A 23,225-nucleotide genomic window follows, 5' to 3' on the forward strand; every position below is an offset into this window, starting at 1 on the left:
ATGCACTCCATTTATAAACTGGTATATTAGTTCTCCATGATTCTCGTATCAGTCCTGTAAATCTAATGATTTAGAATACTATGTGTCAAACTGTCCCCAAATCTTGCAACCTTTCAGTAATTTATTGCACACCCGGTCAGGACCAGGGGCTCGGGAGTTACTAACTGTGCTAATAATCTCAATCATTTCTTGAATTGTGCCCTTATAGGTCCAACTGCTATGTCTCAGGTCAGGTATGGGGTTTGTAGTAGACACAATACAAATAGTTATTTTTATGCGAGCAAACTAACTTTGACATGACGCACCTACTGGCAAGTTCCGATCAGAATGACCACTAACCAGACCCAGAATCGTCTAGACTCATCAGTGTTTTGGTTCATGAAGCATTTGTCAATGTTCTGTTCTGCATAAGGCCCAATGTTCTAGCCATTTTTCTGATGCAGCCTTTCTCTAGTTAAGCTGCTTGGTTTTATTGCAGTCCATATGTGTGCTAAATGTCTGCTCCCTATTGTATCATCCATAATGGGACAGCCAAAGGTTTGTTTTTCACCCACTGGAAGCCCATTTTGAGATTTCTCGTTCGAAATAGGGGATTTCCTTTGGTTCTGGATTTTTTAGCAACTTTAGATCACTGCAGGAAGCTTTGCGCCCTGCACCTAACATATATTGTCCTTCAGGCAGGTGTATAAAGCTTCCACTTTATGTTCATGGCTATCATTAAGCCCTAGGTTCAAGTCTCCCAGGAGGATGCATTTAGAGTTGGGTTTGATATACGGAGCTAATAGTAGTGGGATATCAATTTCTGGCTGGTTATTAGAGTTAGGGGCTCTGTAGGTGACTAGTAGGTTAAATGTTGTTTTGCCATTTATGGCGAGTTTCGTTAGGAGTAATTCGTAACCTAGTAGACTTTCAATTTGGCATGATCTTAGTTGGAGTGTGGTCCTAGCGATGATTACCACGCCACCTCCATGTGAGTGTCCTATCCATTCTGAGGATATTATAGTCTGGCGGAATGGCTATGGTGAGGAGAGGGCCAGACGCTTGGTGAAGCCAAGATTCTGCGACAAATAGAATGTCAAGTTGAGATTCTGTGATGAGGTCATGAATTTAGATGGCATGGGCTCTTAGAGAGTGGGCGTTAATGAGGGCACATTGGAGGGTAGAAGGAGATTTAGGTGTGTAGTTATCCTCTGTTTTAGTGGTCAGTGGTCTAGTTTTAGTACTTGGTTTGGGGTTGGTTTTGGAAGTGATCTGGTTAACCTTTGGCAGTGGTTTGGTGTGTGTTGGATAGTGGGGTGAAGTGGACAGAGTGATAGTTGGCCTGGTGTTGGGTTCGTGCTCTTAGGCGAGACTGTCTAACTTTTCCTCGGACAGGTGTCAACTGCTTGTTTTCAGGATTACTATGGTTCCCCGTGAATTTAGGGGGTTGCGTAGCGGAAGTGTCATGAGTAGAGGACTGTGCGATAGTCTTAGAGGTTGTGCTGTCATTAGTAGTTAGGGGGAATGGTGCTGTGGAAGGCAAGAATGGCGTGGGGCAAGGGATGGGATAGTGCCTTGGGCAGGCTGGTTTGGTAAGGCCTGAACCATTATTGTGTATGTTGTAGTGGCTTCCCGAACAGGGAATATAATATGGGATAAGGCAGAAGAGGAACAAGACAGAGGTAATCCAAGCTAACATGGTTAGGTGCCGCTGTGGCGTGAGATGGAGGGGTTTGAATATCCTGATAAGGGTAAGGGGATGTGTTTGCCAGGCAGGTTATGCGAGAACTCTAGTCACATGCTATTTGGTAAGGGTGAAAGTATACTAAGGCAGAATGCTGTAGAGGGTGAGATCTATATGGCCATGGCTAGGTTGCTGGTTAAGTGCGCTGAGCACAGAGGCTGCTGATGTTTACACAGTAAACAATTCTAGCAGTTCTTCCTATAGGCTGCGTTGACATTGACCTTTGCGCGGCTCATTCAAAAGTGGGGCAATCGGTCTAACCTGACCAGTATGCACTTTAACATGGTGGTGCGTTTTGACTTTTCAGTGCAGAACTAATGTACACATTAGTAGGATAGGCTGTTTCACTTTTCAGTGCAGAGCTAATATACACAATGGTAGGATAGGCTATTTCAACTTTTCAGGGATACAGTTACTAGTACTTTTGAGAACCTATAATCTGCGCTGTGGAGAGAGAGAGGCCATATACACACATGCTAATATGGGCAAGCGTGATGAACGGTAAGTACAGGAGCCTTAAGTGCAGGCTACACCGGCACAGATGGTAGAAGATAGTAAAGTAGGGTGAGTGGGCGTGTACAAACTGGTGCAGCAAGCAGACGATCGGCAAAAATGGTAGTCAGATATGCAGTAGTACATGTGCAATTTATCTGATACGTGTGCGAGCAGATATTACAGACATGGGCGGGGAGGGGAATGATGCAAGGGGAGAGTGATATCCCGATCCGAGACAAAGAGGCAGAATCAAATATAATGTCAAGATTTCAATCATGAAGTGAACAAATTGAGCCGCTGTGAAGGTAGTTTCTAGTTCGTTGAAATATTGTGAAGTAACGAGACTCACCGGATCATATGAGCGGAAAGCTTGCACATGGTAGCATAAGGGCACTCGCCGGGGGGGCTAGCTGGGTGATGAGTTAGGCAGCGTGTCCGGCCCTACGGCCGCACCAGGCCTGGACAGGCAGAGACGGGCAACAGCCTTATGAGGTCGGCCTTAGAAGGATGGGCCGGCAACCGCCATCCGGTTCGGTGTATCTGGGTAAATGGAGACGAGTGGCCAATCTGGTCTTCAATGGTTGCTTAGCAACATGTAAGCAGACTTGGATCTGCCATTTTGCAGCTTCCTTGTGTGAGCGGTCGGGAAGCAGCCGAACAACGGACTCCGGCACGGAAGGCTGGGCAAAATAGGGGCAAGGAGGCTGTACACCTTCAGTGGGAGCCAGGGGTGGTAGATCCTACCACAACACAATCAAGTTGGGTTGCTGAAGCAGACGAAGATCCCTTCGTGCTTCTCCTGCAGCTGCCGTAGTCACGGGGAGAGGGCTCCTGCCCTTCCTCGGGTGCTTCTCCTCCAGTTGTGTGATACAGCGAGTGGCAGAGACGGGCAACGGCCTTCTGAGGTCAGCCTTAGTAGGCCTTAGCTTTACACACCTGCCTGAAGGACATGAGCTTCACTCAGTGAACTCCCCCCACCCATATCAAAGGACAAACTCTTGATTGGGTCCTCCCGCTCAACATGGATGTTTCTATCGACTCCATAACCCCACTTGACTGGTCAGACCATCATAGTATCATGTTCACCATTAATACTTTTGAACCCCCTGCTTCCACACCCAAAATCTCCAATTCTTACGAAACCAGGAACCTTCGCAAACTCACCCCAGAAAATCTAGAACCTCTACTCTCCAAGGCATTAAAAACACTGTCTACTAATGATGACAGTCCCAATACACTAGCAGACGCCTACCACAACTGTCTCACAGCCACCATCCATTCTGTCGCCCCACTTACCACACAAACTAAATGCTCAGAAAAAAGTCATGCTTCTGGTTTAATGAGGAACTTGTCACACTCCGAACCAAACGTGCCTATGAACACACCCATAGGAAACATCCCTCAACGGAAACCGAAACAGCTTACCAGGAAGCAAATAGAAAATAAAAAAGCCATCATTACCCATGAAGCCAATGCCTTTAATGCCCAGATATGTAGTGTCGCATCTGATTCCAAAGAACCGTCCTCAATCCTAAAAGAATTGGAAAACCCAACACCATCCACCAACTGCACAAACTCCAGCAAAGAGTGGTGCAACACCATCCAAGGTGCTCTTGCTGCCAAGATTAACCTCCTACAAAATAAAATCTTAGCCAAAAAACAGTCTGTAAGTGACAAACCTGCCATAAATAATCACCTACCTACCATTAATGAAAACACCAAACCCACCTTCCACTTTACCCTAGTCTCACAAACAACAGTGTTCATCACCATATCTAAGCTCAAAGCCTCCAACTGCATCCCTGCGAAAGTTGTGAAGTCCTGCGCACATACGCTGACACCCATCATAACGAAATTTGTAAATGCCTCCTTCGACAAAAACGTGGTGCCAGTTGGTATTAAGGAAGCATGGGTTACCCCGTTGCTAAAAAAAAAAAAAACACCTTGACCCTGCTGTCCACTAATTACAGGCCCATAACTACAGTCCCTTTCCTATTGAAAATCCTGGACAAAATAACCTATAACCAAGTCCAAGCACATCTGGAACAGAATCAACTCCTTGGCACTAGACAATCTGCCTTCCGCCCCAATCACAGCACGGATACAGCCCTTCTGGATCTCAAAATCCAAATGGATCATATCAGAGACACGGGAAAACTTTGCAGTCTACTTTTATTAGACCTTTCAGCAGCGTTGGATTTGGTGGACCACAACAAACTCTGTGCCACCTTAGCCAAAGATTTCAATTTCTCCACGCGTGCCACCACGTGGATCAAATCCTTCCTGGCTGATCGCACTTCCAGAGTGTCCATTGGTAAAGAAGCTGCTTATCCCATACCAGTCCCTATAGGCATACCGCAAGGATCCTGCCTATCACCCACACCCTACAACGCATATTCAAAGCTTCTCTTCACAGCACTGGACGATATGGGTGTCATCTACACCAACTTTGCAGATGACACCCAGATCCTTATCCCTCTATCTGGGGATTACATCAAAGACACACTGATCCTAAACAAGATCTACTCCATAATCCAAAACTGGATGGCCTTGAACAGTCTCTGCCTTAACAATGACAAGACAGAGATCCTCATCGTGGGCTCCCAACCCAAAACTAACGCTCTTCACTCCGACTATGCTGCCATCAACATAGACAGCACAACCATCCCAGTACTCGAACATGTTAAAACCCTAGGAGTCTATCTGGACTCCAACCTCTCCCTAACTAAACACATCAGCGCACTCTCATCTTCCACGTCCTACACTTCAAAACTTATCTCCCTCAGCCGCCAATTCCTGACACCCACTAACTGCACTACTCTCGCCAGAGCCTTGATGCTATCAAGACTCGATTATTGTAATGTATTACTCCAAGGCACTGCTACCACTAACCTCAATAAATTGCAGTTGATGCAAAATAAAGCATTGAGGGCTGCCCTCGGTATAAGGAAATCGGATCATATTTCTAAAACCAGACAAGAACACCACTGGTTATCTATCAAAGCAAGTGTTGTGTTCAAAACATTATGCATTACCTTTAAATGCCTCCATGAAAATGCTCCCATCTATCTAAATCAGGTAATTTCCAGAAAATCTAACACCAGACCTTTAAGATCCAACACCCAGTCACTACTAGTCTTACCGCGATTCAAGAAGACTAAAGTAGGGGGCTCTAGCTTCCAACTTCTTGCCCCAAAACACTGGAATTCTCTTCCACTCATTAAAAATCAGGAAACCCTTACAGGCTTTAAAGAATTGCTGAAAACCTGGTTATTTAGCCAACTCAACACCCTGTAAATATGCTTTCTGCCTCTCTCCTTGTATATATTTCTACAATGTTCAGTATTCTGTTTTTGTTTTCCTTTGTTTCCTTATGTACTTTTTGATAGTATAACCACGTCATACTGGTCTACTCAATTTATGCATTTTCAAGCTGCCTGTAACCTTGCTGTGATACCCAAGGGTCTGGGCGAGTAACAAATGTAATAAAATAAATAAATAAAATATTGTGATCACTAGAGACCATTCGATTCAACGTTATCTCGGCTTTACACCATAAAAGCAAAGAAATAAAATCAAAAATCAAACCATTTGCACAGTTTCAGTAACATTACACCCAGTCTTGACTTAGTGGACATGGTGCAAATGTCAAATGATGATGCTTTGAAAGACATTGTGCTGCATAAGATTCTGGACAGAGCAATTAGTACATAATCCAGAGAATGCCTGGAAGCCAACAGACGAAGACCATAATCAATAAATTTCACATCCTCCTCAGACATACTAACCGCTGTGTAAGAAAGCTTTCCCTCTTTCTAAAAGCCGTACCCAAAGCATTGAGGCCGCATTAAAAAGCCTGTTTGAAGAGCATTATTTCATTAATATAATAGCCACTTTCCTGGCTTCAACCACATACAGGTTTAGCAAGGGTTTTAACCACTTGCCTCTCAAAGCTTAGTATAAGGAGACAAGACAGCATAAAATGCAAATCATCTTCTACTAGTGTCCCACATGCAGGGCAAAAAGCATACATTTCCTTCCCCAAATGTTTGGTAAATTTAGCAAGGGGAAGGATGCCCAGTCCGAACTTAGTAAACAGAGATGCAATCTTAATAGAACTCCATAGCCAGGTTAGTTTTAATTGTTAAATAACTTGCTGACAATCGACCTGTATGGCAGATGTCAAGTCTAGTTCCCAATGCCCAGTCATAGAATTTCCCCTTGAGAAGTGCATTGGTCTAGTGGCTAATGCTAGATGAATCGGACAACAAGGACTCAAGATCTAGCGTCAGAAACAATTGTTTAACATGTTTCAGCCATGATAAAAACTTTGCACCATTCAGAGAAAAGACCTCAACGATCGCCTTAACTAAGGAGCAAGTTTGAGGTCCAGATCTTAAGCCATTATAACAAGGGTTTGATCATAACCTTGTGTTTAATTTCGATGTGTCCTAGTTCAAGAGGTACTGGTACAGAAGGGACACTACAGGGGAGAGACAAAAGGTGCATCAGAAATGTAATTTTCAGTTGTCTGAAGAGGAACACATGGCACATGACCTTACCATTCTGCACCATAAATGATTGCCAGAATAGCCTGAGTTCTATATACCATAAAAGCTGATGAAACTGACCTTCCTCCGAAACGGGCGTAAAAGCCAGCTACAGCACCTTTTTGTCTAGCCGCTGTTAGATTTCTCTTTTCCACCTGCTTAGCCCACTTCAGATTATTGGCAAAAGACATCCTCAGGTATTCAATGCCCTCCACAGATATCAGCAGGAGGTTATTCAACAACAATTTGGGCTGGACACAAAAAGGGCAGCATTTAGTATGATGCATCATGGCTTTCGATTAAGATGTATTTATGGTCAGGCCTTTAGTCGCATAGTGTACCAAAGGTTGTAAGTTGATGTTGGAAACCAATAGGAGTTTTAGACAGCAGCACTGCATTGTCTGAGCCCAACTTCGGGGTGTCTAATGATGCTGCAGAAATATCTGTGGCTAAGCTGTTGATTTATAACAAAAACCGGGGAGCCAATACACAGCCCGTCTTACACCTAGGTTGACAGGGAAGGAATTTGTTAGCTCACCCGTTTGGCTCTGTCCAACACAGGTATAATTGCAAGACTACAGAGTCATGATTGGGTTGCTAAAAGAAGGGGAAACCTGTAAATTGGTCAAAACCTTCCACAGTTTCTCTATTGGCACAGTGTCAAAAGCCGCCTGAGGGTCAACGAAGGCCAGGTAAATGGGTTGGGATTGAAGTAAGACATATTTTAGAAAAATTAGATCCAATCTAAAAGCCTTGTTGATAGTTGACTCTCCATTCCTAAAGCATGCCTGTGAGTAGGAAAGAATGTTGTGTGCCTCAACCCCTTCCGCCAATGACCGCAATAAGACTTTCACATATATTTTAGAAAGTCAGTCTATCAGGGATTTGGGTCTATAATTCAAAGTAAGAACCAAAACTTCATTCTTGTGAATTGGAATTATAGTTGCTCTCCTCCAACTGGTTGACAGAGTCAAGGAGCTATTTATTTAATTGAAAAATGGAGTCAGAAAAGATACCAATATAACCGGGTCAGTGTTAAAGATATCGACTGTAATGAAACCAGGGCAATGGGCTTTACCATAATGTTGGGGAAGGACAGCTTTCTCGACTTCACGGGGAGTAAAAAAAGCAACCTGAGATACATACTCAGCAGATCTAACACTTCGATCTTCCTAATACTGGGATCCTCTGGCTCTGTCAAAGTTAAACTATTGGTTGAGGAATAAAGAGTCAAGAAGTGATTGAACCATGCATCAGGAGAAATATCACCTGAGCTTTGCCTCGCTGCAAAGATCGATCCAGTGCTCACTAGGCAGCAGAAACCCTTGCTAATCTATGTCTGTATTGCTGAAAGCAATGCTGTCCATTGGTCCTCAACACATTCTGCCTTTTTTGTACTTAAGATTCATATTCCAGAAGTCTCACTTCAGCTTGGTTCCTTCCATCTTGTTTTGGAGAGCTTGCACTAGAGCAGTTCTAGCTCTTCTAGTCTTGATCGTACCAGACACAAACTGTATTAGTTCTAGTTGGATGCACAGTAATTTCCCTCATCAAAATAGGGAGCACCTTGTCCACTAAAGAATTCTAAAACTCTATGTGAGAGGCCAGAATTAGGTTTAGAGTATTCCAGAAGTGGAATAATAGACGAGAGTAGACAAGGAAGCTTTCTATGAGCAATAATAGAGGACCATTTGATAGATTTCCATCTCGAGGTCTAGAAATGCGTTGGAGCACAATTGGTTATCCCAATCAATGGCGAGGGTGAGATTTGCGATTTAAAGGTCATGATCACTTTGCAAGCTCTCCAAAATGTTAAGTCTCAATTAAACCCCAAGAGTTCAGATACTAAGATGAAGTCAATGACACTAGATTTGTTCTGGGTGCAGAAGGTAGGATGAGCTGGATAATCTTGGGTGAATCGTCCATTGCACTCTCTTAAACCATACGTGTTCAATTGACCAAACTACACCTACAAAGGGGTAAGGATGCTATGGTGGTGAAGACACAAAACAATGTTGATAAAAGTACACCTGTAAACCACATATCATGTATCATCATCATCTTTTTTTTTAATTTTTATTATATGGAACGCTTCACGAATTTGCGTGTCATCCTTGCGCAGGGGCCATGCTAATCTTCTCTGTATCGTTCCAATTTTAGTATATGTGCTGCCGAAGCGAGCACATGTATCATCTTCATAATCCTCAGTATGCATAATCATAGGTGTAAGTTGTGTACACCCCTGCTCTACTTAATGTTGCAGGTCCGGTGCTAAATAGAAGACTCAAAGACAGCTTATATGATTCAAGAGGGATTATTAAACAATAGAAACATCTGAGATGACAAGATGGTAATTCAATAAAACAGCACAAAACAAGCAACATTGTAGGATCATCGTCCTCAGTACATCCTTACCTCCCTTACAGGGAGTTGCTGTTGGGAAACAGTCTGTGAGGTTTTAAATGCCCTATACTCCTTTCTGTGCCAGTATTGATGCATGCCTGTCTGCCATAGCTGATTTCAAGATGTCCCACTTAAACTAAAAAAAATGAAACCGCCACCCTTGGTGTCCAAGCTATAATTCATTAAAAATGTATCTTTTATAATGTGCTTTATACCGGAGACCAGTCTCTAAGTGGGGTAACCAGGATTCAAACCTGTTTTCGGCAGTCTGATGCTTTGAGATCCTTCTTAGGGTCATGGTGACCTAGGGCATATAAGGATTTACCCTAGTGGATGCCATTTGTCTGTCACCCTTCCAGCGATGTAGGAGTATCCACAGTTTCCGGCCAGTGCACTCACTGCTTGTCTTTCTCTGTGCCATCTCCTCCTTCCCTCTCTGATTATCACTGGCACTTTAGTCAAGGTTCTGCAGAACCCAATAGTCCTCCTCCTGCTCCTCTCTCTCTTGTTCCTATTGTTCACTTTGGTTGCAAGTCCCTTCCATCCTCTGAATAGTATTTCACTTTATTTTCTTTCTCGCTGTCCTCTTCTTTCTCTTAATGCTTTTTAGACATCTACTCCTACTGATCCCTTTCCTCCATCTTCTCTGTTTTTGCTCACTCCACTCACAGGTGCTTCTCTTTTGTGCGCTATATGATTCTTATTCATGACTCCACCACTTCTTTTCCCTTGTTCACCTCCCTCTTGTCCTGATTCCTATACTCCCTTTCTAACCTCTGTGTTCTTCTTCCTCCTCTTCTCCTCCTTTACCATCTCCCCTACGGTCTCCAACCTTCTCCTGCCCCACCCCATCTTTTCTTTTCCTTCTACCCAGCTCTCCTCACTCTCTCCAACCTCTTTTCCTACTCAGTTCTTTTCATCTCCTTCAAGTGTGCTCCTCTTAATCCAACCAACCTCTTCCTTGCTTCCTCACCACCCTGAAACACACTGCTCAAAACATCTTTACTTCCACATCTCTCCGATACTCCTAGTCCCCTTTTACAAACAAGAGGGCTGGCCAATCGATTCAGAAGTGGTTTCAGCTGGGTTGCGTGCTGAGCTATCCAAGATTTTGGCCCATTATGCCTGGGACAACAATGTCCAGCTATGTTGCGTTGGTGGGGGAGAGGGGGAGCAATCGTTTACCATATTGTGACCGTCTCCTGACATCAGCTGCCGTGCAGTGGCAACAGAGCAGATTTAAAGGTCGGATGTGCTTTCAGGAACACAGCTACTGGAAGCCAAAGCTCCAACAGACTGAGGTGGCATTTGAACTGTGTGCACCTCTGGTTCAAAACATAATTGTGTAGCCTAGCTGTCCGGTAGCAGTTTATAAAAGCGAAATATAAGCCAGGTTTTGACATGGTGGCTACTGAAATTATATAATTATACAGCCACATCCTGTTGATGCCATTTTGTCAGCTTGGTATTCAGTGACTCATTCATGACCGGACCTGGTGGGTATTGAGCCACCTGGGTTTGCTGTACCCACAAATATAGTGGGTTACACCCAGGAAGCCTCCCCTTTTATCTCCCTGAGAAAGCTTATCACATCATCTCCCTGGCCATCTCATACACAAACTATGCGGATGACACACAGGTACTCATCCCACTCACAGGTGATTACATAGCAGATACTAAAACCCTCACCACCATCTATTCCACTATCCAATCTTGGATGGCAGAGAACTGGCTCTGCCTCAACAGTGAAAAAAACAAACTCCTCCTCATAGGGTCACCATGCACCTTGGGCAACCTCGGTGATCTGTACGCTTCTTTCACTATTGACAACATTCCTATCAAGGTCTCCAACCACGTGAAGACACTTGGAGTCTACCTAGACTCCAATCTGTCCATGGATAGACAGGTCAATGCCATCGCCGCCTCCTCAGCCTACTATTCTAAAGTCCTCAACGCTGCAAGGCCCTTCCTGTCGCGCCAGAACTGCCTCACCATTGCCAGGGCAATAATCGGATCAAGGCTAGACTACTGCAATGCCCTTCTCATTGGCACCTCCAATAAAAACATTGCAAACTTCAACTAGTCCAAAATAACGCACTCAGGGCAGCCACAGGCACCGCAAGAAGAGACCGCATCTCCAAAATCAGAAGACAGGCCCACTGGCTTCCTGTCAAAGAGAGAATTGTCTTCAAAACACTCGCCCTCACCTACAAATGTCTCCATGAACTTGCTCCCCCCTCCCTGACCCAAAGAATCACCAAACACACTGCCACAAGACCCTTGAGAAAATCCTACTCCAACACGATTCTCACACCTAAAACGCGCAAGGTGCGCACAAGGTGCGCGCTCCAGTTTTCCCAGGCAGCCACGCACTGCCACCTCATGTAAGAATGATCGAGTCCCACCTAGCCTTCCGCAAAGCCATCAAAACCAAGCTATTTGTGTGAAATGCACATTACATCATTGTGAATCTGTATAATTCTTTTCATGCAACTTGTGTATCCTTGCCTGTATCTGTGTAACCACGAGACCTCTGGTCACCTGTATATTCTCTTAATCATAAGTCCTACAACTTCTTGTAACAGCGCCTCGACGCCTGTGGGCTGCAAGTGCGCTATACAAATGCAAATTAAAAAAAATAAAAAATCATCCTCTGGGAAGCATGAATACCCCTTGGTGGTCCAGCTGGGAACTGGTACTTTAAAGGCAGCCCTGTCATTGCAAAGGCCATCTGTCACTAGGGAGCCTATATCTGGAGTCTTTTTGATGTAGGTAGAGAGACGAAGAGGGTGGAGTGAGAGTATCCCAGGATAGAGCCACGGAGGGGTCTCACTATCTTAGATTATGCTAGTAGGATTCCCAAAGATCCTGCCCCCCCTCACCACTTCCTGCACACAAAGCCCTCTGTGTATAACCTCAAAAGGCAAAGGACGTTTCTTACAGCAGCCTGGATTGGACACTAAACAGACTTGTTCTGGACCAATCTGCTGTGGCTTTTTGCCAAAAGAAGGGGAGGTGCCCCTTCCATTAGTTGGTTCATCTTTGAAAACTGCTTGAATAAGGATTCACTAGAACCTGTTTCGGAGTACAGACTAAGCACATTTCTAATGCCAGGGGTGAAGACCTGGGGCTACAAGGAAGAGAAAAGCTCTTTTGCCTAACCGTTCCAATAGCCCATTTGGGACGAGCAGCTACATGGAAAAGGCCTTTTGCACCCAAAGAACCAAGGGCATGACCCCTAGTTCTCCCGCCATCTCCAAACTGCCTTGAAGCCAGTTTGCACACCTTTGACATTGTCCAAACTGCTCTAAGGGAACCACCAGTCACCTTCAACCTCAACTGACTCTGCATCTCTGAGTTTCTCTCTATGCTGAAGTTCTCCCGTCTCTGCATCCAAGACCTGCCTATGTTCTGGTCTCGCCATCTCAACACTGCCTGACTGGTTACCAGCTTCTGCGAGCTCCAATTCATCAATGATGCAGTACCACAAAACACTGTTGAGCCAGTTGAACCTCTTCACCAGTAAAGGCAGGTCTCTGCTGCTCTGCACCAGAGACCACCAACCCTTCCAGAACCCTTCCAGGAGAACACCACTGGCCATTCACAGAATTTTCAATCTGCAAGCTTTCACCACATTGAAACCAGTTGCTCAGCACTAGGTTGGCACTGAAAGCGCCCAGACTCCCAGTTTGATGCTGAAAGGTCAAGCTCAATGTGGATGATCCCTGCAAGACCAGAACTAACAGTATTTGCATTGGACTTGTTTCCCGGGTCCACATTAAAGGATCCTAGTGACTTTTAAGACTATTTTCTACATTTTTGAAAAACCTAGCCAATAACCTAGCCACTGTCTACAAACCCAGAGTGTGAAGAGGCAAAGGAGGTATACCTGTCTGGATGTGCTGGTTTCCCAATAATCAGACCCTCCAGGATATTGCGGCATGAAATGGAAAATTTTGCGGCACAAAAAAGAAAAAATTGCGGCACACAACTGCATTTTTTGCGGCATTATTTATTGTCGAAAAATACATCATTTAACATCTTTTTTATCCAAAAACAGAGAACTTGAACAGTACAGAGTGTTGCACATTGAAACATGAATGTTTGAGGTGATGTGGAGAACTTTTAACAAACCTTTGAGATAACTTTATCAAGCAATAGCATCAAACTGTGAGCCTGAAATGCCCGTCATTGTTTTTTCAAAGCAGTCTTCTGAGTTAATGCCTTCTGCCACTTGATTTATAAGCACTATAATGGCACTGATTGCATAGCTTTCTTTCTGAGCACCCCCGTCCATTCCTGAGCTACATCAGTTTCAGTACTTGGTCTCAATCCCATCTCCCCTAATCACATCAGTCCTGACTTGCAGCTCCTCTTTTATTCTGTGGGTTCCTAAATATAGCTCTACCAGTCGACCTCAGTCCTGACTTTCAGCACTCTACGCAACTCCTGCTTTGGTACCTTCATAATGCTGCCCAGCTATAACCCCTGCATTTTCAGTACTGGGATGTAGACACATACAGGCACACACGCACACAGCTCTGCTGATCTACCTAAATTCTAAAATGCGCCCCTTCTGCTATCCCCCTACTGAGATCCTCTCACACAGGTGCGTCCAGGCACACCTGTCCCTAGTTAAGGTAACCCTTATGGTCCATTTCTGGAAGCCCATCACTGCTTCACTACCACTCTTTAGTCATGGCATGTGAACCCAATGTGTACGGGCAGTCCTCCGGGGTTAGGTCCACACATTTCAAAACAATGACATTGAAGTTGAGCTAAACACCCTCAAAGCCTAAATTGGCAGATAAGTACCAAAATCGAAAATTTTAAAAGACTGGGGAGTGAAGCGTTGGGTATAGATAGTGGGTGAGTGCAGTGAAGAAAGAGGAAATCCAAAGATGGCATGGGGGTGGTGGGATCCCTATAAAAGTAAATGGAAGGTGTATCTTAATTAAAGATGACAACGTCGATACGATAATCTCAAAAAGACTCAGTCTCCCATCCAAATGAGCCATGAGAATCCTCCATTCAGCGGAGGACAGGAGCATCCTCTGCAGGCCATCTGGCTTGCCTCCAAGGCTGAAGGCACTTCCCTCGCCAGCATTCGTCCCCCAGATCTATACTCCCAGTCCGTTGCTGCGCACTGCTAGAATTGTTTTGCATAAATCAGGGCATTTATGTAATTCCTTTAGCTCTTAGTCTTCACTGTGGGTCACCTGCGTCTGAAAATCACCTCCTTCCCAGTTCCTATTCCAGCTTTCTACCAGATTCACTGCCTGCTCCTCTGGAAGCACTCTCGAAACCGCATAACACTCTGAGGTGCTCCCACAGTCGGTCCATCGCTACTAGTGTTCTGTGAGTTGCTCCCAAAGCCTTAATCCTCCACAGCAACACTGTGTTATTTGGGGAAGGGGTCCCTCAAGATGCTTCTTAAGCTCAAGGGATCCAGTAAGCGCTCTTGCCAGTAATCCTGCCAGGTTTCCTGGTACCTTAAATCCTTTAAGTCATTTAGTGCGGTGGACAGGCCACATCACTGGTGAGGGTCACAGCACAGCTGTGGCAGCAATGCGCTTTACAGGAGCTTGCTGCCATGTGAAGAGGATATGGGATACTGCTGTTGCCGAAGCTTGGTCTCGGCAAGCTTGGTGTCAGTGCAGACCCTCCCTAGAATAACTCTGTTACACTTAATCAGGTCCAGTACCTCTGCCAAACACAAAACGTGGGTTCCTTCCCCAAGATAGTTTCTATGAGTGTCCTTCACTGAAGTCCTGCTAAAAACAAGCATTTGCAAATCCAACAGTATTGACTTGATTTTAACATAACTGTGTATAGGAATTGCCAGCTGCTGCTATGATAATTAATTGCAAGGCCTTTGTCATTTGTGTCCCGTTCTGTCTGGCCACGCTCTTTAGGACAGCCAGGCTGAGTCACCACAGCCTAACATTTTGGGGTGTGGAGGGGGGAGTGGGCTACAGCTCGATCAGCTCCATGGAGGGGCTTGAATTCAAAGGTGTCAACCCTGGTTCACACCTTTGAACTGAAGCCCCTTGGTTTATTTGCTTTTTGCTCAGTGGAGTTGTTAACCTTTGAGCTGCTGCAATTGGCAACCCCTCTGTGGATGCTATAAATCATTAAATGAGTGTGAAAAAGATACATAAAGCTAATGTGTCTTTTTTGCGCTCATTTAATGATTTATAGCGGCCATAGCGGGAAAAGGCAAATTTTGCGGTTTTTTTGCAAATCGCAAAATCGCCATAAGCTGGGTGGTCGGAATAATGATTGTGATCACTGCTGGTTTGAAAGTAGTGTGGGGCTGAGTAGACCCTATAGTCACCACTCATCCCGGTACTCCTACAGAGCAGTAGTCCTTTCATCACCGTGCTGCCATCATGGATTCCATTTTTTGTGTGCTTGCCATCACTTACTTACCTTCAGCTATCCCTCCGCAAATACCTCCCCTCTCGAGCTCTTCGCTCCTCTACCTCCCTCACGGTCAGTTGTTTTTCAAAGAAACGAGCTGGGGGTAGATCTGTCTTCAGCCGTAGCCTCCCTCTGGAACAGCCTCCCACCCACTCTAAAACTTGAGGAGAACCATCTCTGGTTCTGGAAGCTCCTCAAGACCTTCCTCTTTGCTTCGGACTTCACTCCCCTGCTGATCTGCTGTGTCTTGGCACTGTGCACCTGGCCACCCACTGTCCCCTGCTCACCCTGCCACCCTTCTGCACTGCCTCCTGCACTGCCTCCTGGACACCCCTTGCACTGGGGACTGTATCTGTACCCATACAGCCCCCCCCCCCCATTTTCTTCTTTTCTGCACTTATCAGTGTTGCCCAGTTCTGCTGCCGTAAGCACCTGCCACTTGCTGGCTGCACTACCACTGTTTATTGCCTCCATTATCTAATTACTTGTATTTATTATTTTGTTTGATCTGTTTCTCCTCTGCTCCGCACTTTCCACTCTTCCCCCTTCCATGCACGTTTCCCCTTTCCCTTTCCCATGCACTTGCACGTTCTCAATGTCACTGGGCCTAGTAAGATCGTTGTTGTGTTCTCCCTCGTTCCCCTCCCTTGCCTGGTCACGCTCTGAAACACCTGTGTATGAGCGCGATACAAATAAAATATCACATATCATATTAAAGCTGTCCATTTCAGCCACATGTTTCTCATTTTTAAACAAAGGTGATATGGTTTTGATGTCTCCACATTTTGTTGTTTGTAGCAATTACCCTGTCGCTTTTTGTGTCTATATATTGTCCATATATTTTCCTTTAAGACTTAGTGTTTTTTGGTTGTCATCTTACAAATAAGTTGTTTAATAGACATGTCCTTTTTTTAAATGTGCATTTGTTATTTATTGCTCAAATCATCTAATGTTGTGTTTGACAATAAAAGATTTTTGCAGTGCTGTCTTTCAAAAAAATAGGCAACTTATCCTATGAAAAGTCAGAGCAGATTCAATAAAAGGCACTCAAGTCATTGTGTGTGGTTTAAAGTAAGTGTTAGTTGACAATTCTCAATGCATAAATGTTTTCTAATCCACTGCCAAACTAAAAGCCAACGTTCTCGCCTCAGAGTTACCCTTCCAATCTACTTCTCATTTGCCTTCTAGCTTACATTTTTCCCTTGCCTCTAACCTGCTTCTGGCCCTCACTTTCTCTGCCTCCATTCTAACGTATTCCATCGTAGTCAAATCCCTAACACAGCTGGCCCTACCACCTACCTGCACTTAAAAATGTCTGATTGTCATGAAGCAAGACACAGACGACAGACTTAAAGTTCAAACAAAAGATATTTATTGAATGTCAGGACGGTTGAAGGCCTAACTTGCCCTGTGCTAAGGTGGGATTTCCCTACCTGAATGGAACTAAGGAAAGTCTGAGTCAAATAGTTCAATTTAGAAGTCTGTCTGTGTCCGAAACCTAAGTTCATTTCATGTGCAACCAGCATTATGCCTTCAACGTCTTACTGTTGTCTTTTAATGTTAAAGTTCTGTCTGAGTTCGGTATGCAATATTGCGGAAGACTTTCGAAAACGTTTCTGCAAGGATCGCGACCACTTCAGCAAACTTTAATTGATTCATAAAGGTAGAATTCACAATGTTCAGAGGCTTCCGAAAACATGCTTGTTTCTTTAACAAGGCACGTGACCACTCTATCAGTTTCAGCTTCATAGACGATAGTGCTTCACTCACATTTACAGTAACACCTGGTTTCTCGTTCTGAAAAACCCACCGGCTCATTTTGCAGTCGTCTTTTGCATCGCACAGACCACAAACTGAACGGCTTCAGCATAGGGGCATTTACTCTGCCCCTCAGACACTGCTGGGCTCTTGCACCACCACAAGAGAGCAAGCAGTCTCTTAATTGGAACAAAAGCTCACCCCGTGTCTGGTCTCCTTCCATTTCCTTCTGTCTGTGCCACGCAGCTCCTGCTCCCACTTCACTTTCATCCACACCCTCGGCTGCTCCTGTCCCCGGGGTGTTTCTTCGACTGCAGCACAGCTTCCATCTGCTCCCATTAGCATCTCTTTCCTCTCCTGCACACCCCCTTTTTATGCACCTGCATTGTGTAAAAGGGTTGCAGATGTTTGTCCTTTTCATTAATTGCCTGACCATAGTTAGGCTTATTAGCAAGACATGCCTGATCTTTACAATGGTACTTTTCTGAGGCCCGCTTCCTCATCTCAGTACCAAAGTGGTGCATGTTGGTGTGCATTACTACTAGTCGCCTCTTCCTCGTCCCAGTATTGTCAAAAGTCATGTGTGGCAAAATGAGGGGGGCTGATTCAGAATAGCCCATAAAGGTCAAGGGAGGGTTGGATTTGTCATCAATGGGAAAAGGGGATACCATGTCTCGCCCAAGGGTTCCCCAATCCTCAAGGACCCTCCACCCAGGTGATCCTCCCTCACTTCTCTGCCACCAGGGTCAGGATCCAAAAGTGAGGGCCTTTCCCTGGCCACCTGCCCAGAGCATCCAAGGGAAGTAGGAGTGAGAATACCCTTGGATTTCTCACACCACCCATGTATTGTCCCCGGTGACTGTTCCATTTACTCCCCTCCACAACCTGGTCGGAAAACTCACCCCATTGTAAGAAGCTCACTGCTTACCATCAATTCGTATTTGGATCACAAACGAATGTGCAATAGATAACAAAGAACACTGTTCCTTCTTACATATAAATAAATTCATAAACTAAGGGCTGTGGATTGCCAGCTAGTTCAGAGAAAAGGACCCTGAAAGGCGAGGAGTCACTTTAATTACATGTTTTGGTAGTAGCTGGAGTCCTACTGTGTACTGGCTCATGCATCAGCATTGTGACGTCACAAAACAACTGTAATATGTTATGGCGGTTTGGTGATGTCATGTTCTTATTACAGGGGATGGTGATATCTCAACATGAGTATAATAAGAATGATTTATTGTTTTTTATACAGATATTGTAGGGGTCCACGTATTGTACATCTATAAATCATAATGTTGTTCTTCTGGAGGTTTCCTGCTTCTATTTGCAGTTAATATTACCTCACTTAATGTTAATAAATTTACTGACTTGGGAAGGATGAAGGGCTTAGCCCTGCCAGCATTCAAACTTTCAATGTGCAGGTGGGCCCGATGTCAAAGGCAAGCACTTACCACGTGAACACTTGGTGTTATGAAGTTATTCACAATTATAAAGGCATGGTTATTTTGTGTCCTCTGTCTATTTCGTCAGCCATGTAATAGGTTCTTGTCCATCATCTCTTTCAGCCGACGCAAGAGTTCACCGAGTAAAATGCTGAATGATCTTGACGACGATGACGATTTCAGTACAGATGGAGAAAGCCTGTATGAAGCTCCTTCAGGATACAAATATTCAAAGGATAATGATTTAATAAACTATAAAATGCACACTTCCGGACAGTAGTCTTCACGACAAATGAATGTCAGACTTCGAAAGCCAGGACAATTTGGCTTCTCCAAAAGGAACAAATCTCAAAAACAAATCTAGTGACTTTTCCTCCTAAACCGACTGTCGCCTGCTAGTGTTCTAAGCAGGCAGCAGCCATGTTACATAGGATGCATATTTTATATTTGAGGTTAACCTAAATCGTACATAAATATATATATAAATTCAGACTTTTCCGCTAGTGTTCCAAGAGGGAAGCAGCCATGTTACAAAGGATGCATATTTTATATTTGAGGTTAACCTAAATCGTACACACATATATATATATACATATAAATTCAGACTTTTCCGCTAGTGTTCCAAGAGGGAAGCAGCCATGTTACAAAGGATGCATATTTTATATTTGAGGTTAACCTAAATCGTACATAAATATATATATATATATATAAATAATTCTATGTATTTTTGATATAAGCTGGAAAACTTATCATGTAAATCTGTTTTCTGTCTAACGAAGGAAAAGCTAAAAAGGAGCTGTTTATGAAGTGATTTAGAAAATGTAATTTGTTATTTTTTTAAGGCTTTTAAAAATGTTCCGATCTATTTAAATGCATTGTAGGTAGTAGAACGTGTGTAAATAGTGTACATACTTGACTGTTTTAATTCGATATTTTATCATGAAGTTACATTTTGAATATGGACACACATCTACATTTTAGATTCCGCCAGTCCTGTCTTTTGCTCTTTTCAAGTGTCTAAAAGTAAGCTATCTTTTAGTTAATGGCCCTCTGTATATGTGTAAATGCCTTGAAATGTCAACCTCGTTCTTGACACTGCAAGTTGAGCATCTCACTTCTTTGTTGAGTCTAAATGTCAGCTGTCCTACAATCTGTAAGCGTTACAACCAGAATAATGCAAAAGGCCAGTACTCATTTTCCCGTGCTACCTGATTTTGATAAGGGACATTGCGCCAGCACTGTCCTGAAGAAAATGCATTGTGGTTTTTATCACAAGTCAATAGACCATGCCCGAGTGTCAATAGCATCCCATTTTAAAATACTTTTTAATAGATAGTGGTGTTTCTCCTGCAGTTTACCTGATGAAGAAAAGCACCCATTAGGCCCTGCACAGGACTCGATGCTTGAAGAAGCATTCCTCCACCCCACACTCAAACTGCCGAACTGTGCAGTTGGTTTTGCTTGGCCATCCAACTATTTTTCATGTCACTTATGGTGCCATATTTCAACTGTAGTATAATGTGGGCTCAGCCACGGCATCGTACTGTCAAGCATGATGGGCGGCCGGCCACTCATGCACACTTTAGTGGGAGGCACATAATCTTTGAAACATACGGATGGCCTGACTACTCAACACCCTACTAGCATTCAGCCTAGTGCACCCTGTTAGAATTCCGTGAAGCTGTGCTAAATTGGGCGTTCTGCACACTGTAGGGCCTTACGCTGTGCACATTTGCGATGCACTACATCTTGCAACTCTGCATGCTACACACTGAGCTATTGCATGAAATACAAATTTACGCTTGAGGAGCGTGACCCTCGTAGAGGGAAATCCGAATGACGGTTGTTGCAAGTATGTTTCTTGTTCATATTTTCACGTGAAGGACAATCATTCTGAGAAGATATTGTACAGCATGACCACTATTTTGATGGCCATTGCCCATGGCCATTGTATTGGTTGCTTACAAATAAATCCCATCTCATAAGAACTAATCATGTGTTGTGTAGCCCACCTTCCCCGATGGATTTTGGAGATTGCTGTAACAAAATGAAGCATTGGTTTGGAAAAGTGGAGTAAATCGAGTCTTTCAGAATAATCAATTCTTGCTTAATCTTGAAGTTCAAGCACAGAGGGGACCTCCAGACCCAAGAGAGCGGGTGCCACAGATGCAACACCTGTCCGCTTATAGTGTTCAGAGAAAGAGTGGCATGTGGCGCAGCCAAGGGCAGGATTGCAGTAAGTGTGCTAAGTTGTGCGAACTATTTGGGTGAAATTGGATGTCTCTGAGGGGTAAACCAGAAAAAGGAGGAATGGTGAAAAAAAGGGAAAAATCTTTGAAGAAGGTGGGGGAAACGTTTGATCCTCATAAAGACCTCTGCGGCTTGGTATTTGACTGCTCTTTTACTGATGTACTGATAGTCCGGGTCATGGAAGTCCTCAGTGACATCAGCCATTAGGATTGCCACTCTATCTGCTGTACGAGTACCCGTTTGCGAGGACTGCTCTATATTTCATCCTTCAAATGCACAATGTGCTACATCCTCCCCTGAATATGCCAAAAATGCCAAGCACGTTTGCCACATCTGCTGGAGACACACTCTCAAAACCCAAAAGAGACTCTCAAAACCCAAGTCATAGCTGTTTTCCTGATTTAGAATTTGATATGTGAAGTTTGTCCTATCACCATGCCTAAAATTCCCCTTAATCATATTCCTAATGACTTGGTAGTGATGAGGAACCCCAGCCTCAAAAACAATGTGCTGAAGGAAAACTGTGAAATTCTGCTATGGCACACATCCAGTTCCCTCCAACAAGGCCGATTCAGAGCTGTTGCAGAGGTAGGCTGTAGTGCATGATGGGACAAGCTGCTCCTCATGGGGCACCAGTCGATAACATTTCACCACTTTACGGTCGGAAGGATGTAATGAGGATCTGGATGGACCCTGGGTGAGGGTGACCACCCCACCAGTCCCTCGCCGAGTTTCCACCATTACCCCCGCACCCCAGAACAGAGCACAGGAATCCCTGGAAGGGGGCTGTTACAAGTCTGAAAACCACATTATTAGCATGAAGGGAAACGGGCATTGTTGCTGGCAAAATGAACGTACAACATGAGACACACGCAATTGAAGAGGAGGAAAGATATGGTGAAGGCGCTTAAAAAGGGAGTGTCTGATGTTTTAAGAGTGAGTTCCTTAGTCTGTTCAGGATGAATTGATGAGAAAATGGTGTGATATAGAAGAAGAGAATAAAATAATTGAAGTAAAATCTGGAGCAGAGCATGAGAAGGTAAGTGGGTGATAGAAGAGTTGTGATTGCTGTATTTTGAGCTGTTTTCTCCAGTCCATCACAATTTGCTACAGGTTGGATAATGGAGACGTTTGCTTTAGTGTCCCGACGAGATAATTCATCAAGGTGCTTTCCTCCAGCATTGTTGGAACCATGGCTTTTCAAAACTGTTTGCCCTCGAATCCTAAGATAAAGCGTCATTTTAGTCGGAGTAGATTTACCTCTTCTAATAAATGATGGATCAAATCTTCATTCGTAAAAAGATAGTCTACGAGCCCTCATTTTAAGAGTGTTTTAATGATACTTTCATCATAGGTAAATGCAAGCCCCCGGGATCCAATTGAGAAAAACCTTGGGCGTATACAGGAACCTGGCATGCGGTGCGTGAATAGCTCAGTTAGTGGCATCAGTCATGTTAACCTACTGGAATTTCATCTTAGATATAGTCCATGAGTGATGCGTCCAGAGCGTCAGAATATGCTAGGAATTTTTCTGATTTCACGTGCTGATCTGTAGCAGGGGAGGAGTACCATGAAGCTGCAATAGCCAACAATGCATGTACCTCCGGATCGAGATTGTAAGGGAGAGTCAAGATATCCCATTTAACCCACGCCTCCTTCGGACCCCAGACAATTTCCCCCCAAAAAGATTTAAGTTTTGTTAAGGAGGAAGAGGGGATTCTATGACACATAAACCTTCAGACAGGAGCACTAGGGGAATTTGAACCATATATGTTCATGTGAGTTCATCTCATCTCTTCACCAATCACTCAACTTCTGGGAATAGAGGGCTGCAGTTTAATTAAAATATTTGTGAAGGAGGACAAGCAATATTTATACCCAGGTAGCTGACCACCTGTTACCATTTAAAACCGAAATGCTTCCCCATAATAGGTGTCAATTTAGTATGAAGTAGCAGTTTGGTTTTACTCCCATTAATGTTCAGTCCAGAATAGCCTCCAAACTCTTTTATTGCGTTCGTGATTGTATGGAGACTAATCAAAGGGTCTTGTATATATATTAGCAGATGTTCACATATGAGGACATTAGTACAAATTGGTTACTTAGAAGAAGCCCCCAGTTACCATGGTATTCTTTATACAGATACGAGTTTTAATAGCCAGGGCTACCTCTGGAATA

At 44.1% G+C, this 23,225-nt stretch overlaps 1 protein-coding gene and 1 non-coding gene across 3 annotated transcripts in view; one reads left to right on the forward strand and one right to left on the reverse strand.

Moving 5' to 3' along the window:
* Window positions 1-20,789, forward strand: part of CGNL1 (cingulin like 1) — a 432,222-nt gene extending 411,433 nt beyond the window's left edge. For both annotated transcript variants that reach the window (XM_069624908.1, XM_069624907.1), the window contains one exon: window positions 18,921-20,789. In XM_069624908.1, coding sequence (XP_069481009.1) covers window positions 18,921-19,077 — 157 coding nt within the window. In that variant the 3' untranslated portion in view covers window positions 19,078-20,789. The remainder of the gene's footprint in view (window positions 1-18,920) is intronic.
* On the reverse strand, window positions 8,846-8,952 carry LOC138505340 (U6 spliceosomal RNA). The gene has a single exon (XR_011280140.1). It is a non-coding gene; the product is annotated as a U6 spliceosomal RNA (small nuclear RNA).
* Window positions 20,790-23,225: the final 2,436 nt, after the last annotated feature.

This window comes from Ambystoma mexicanum, chromosome 11 (assembly GCF_040938575.1).
Source record: "Ambystoma mexicanum isolate Mex_15411 chromosome 11, UKY_AmexF1_1, whole genome shotgun sequence".
In the NCBI taxonomy this organism is placed as follows: Eukaryota; Metazoa; Chordata; class Amphibia; order Caudata; family Ambystomatidae; genus Ambystoma; species Ambystoma mexicanum.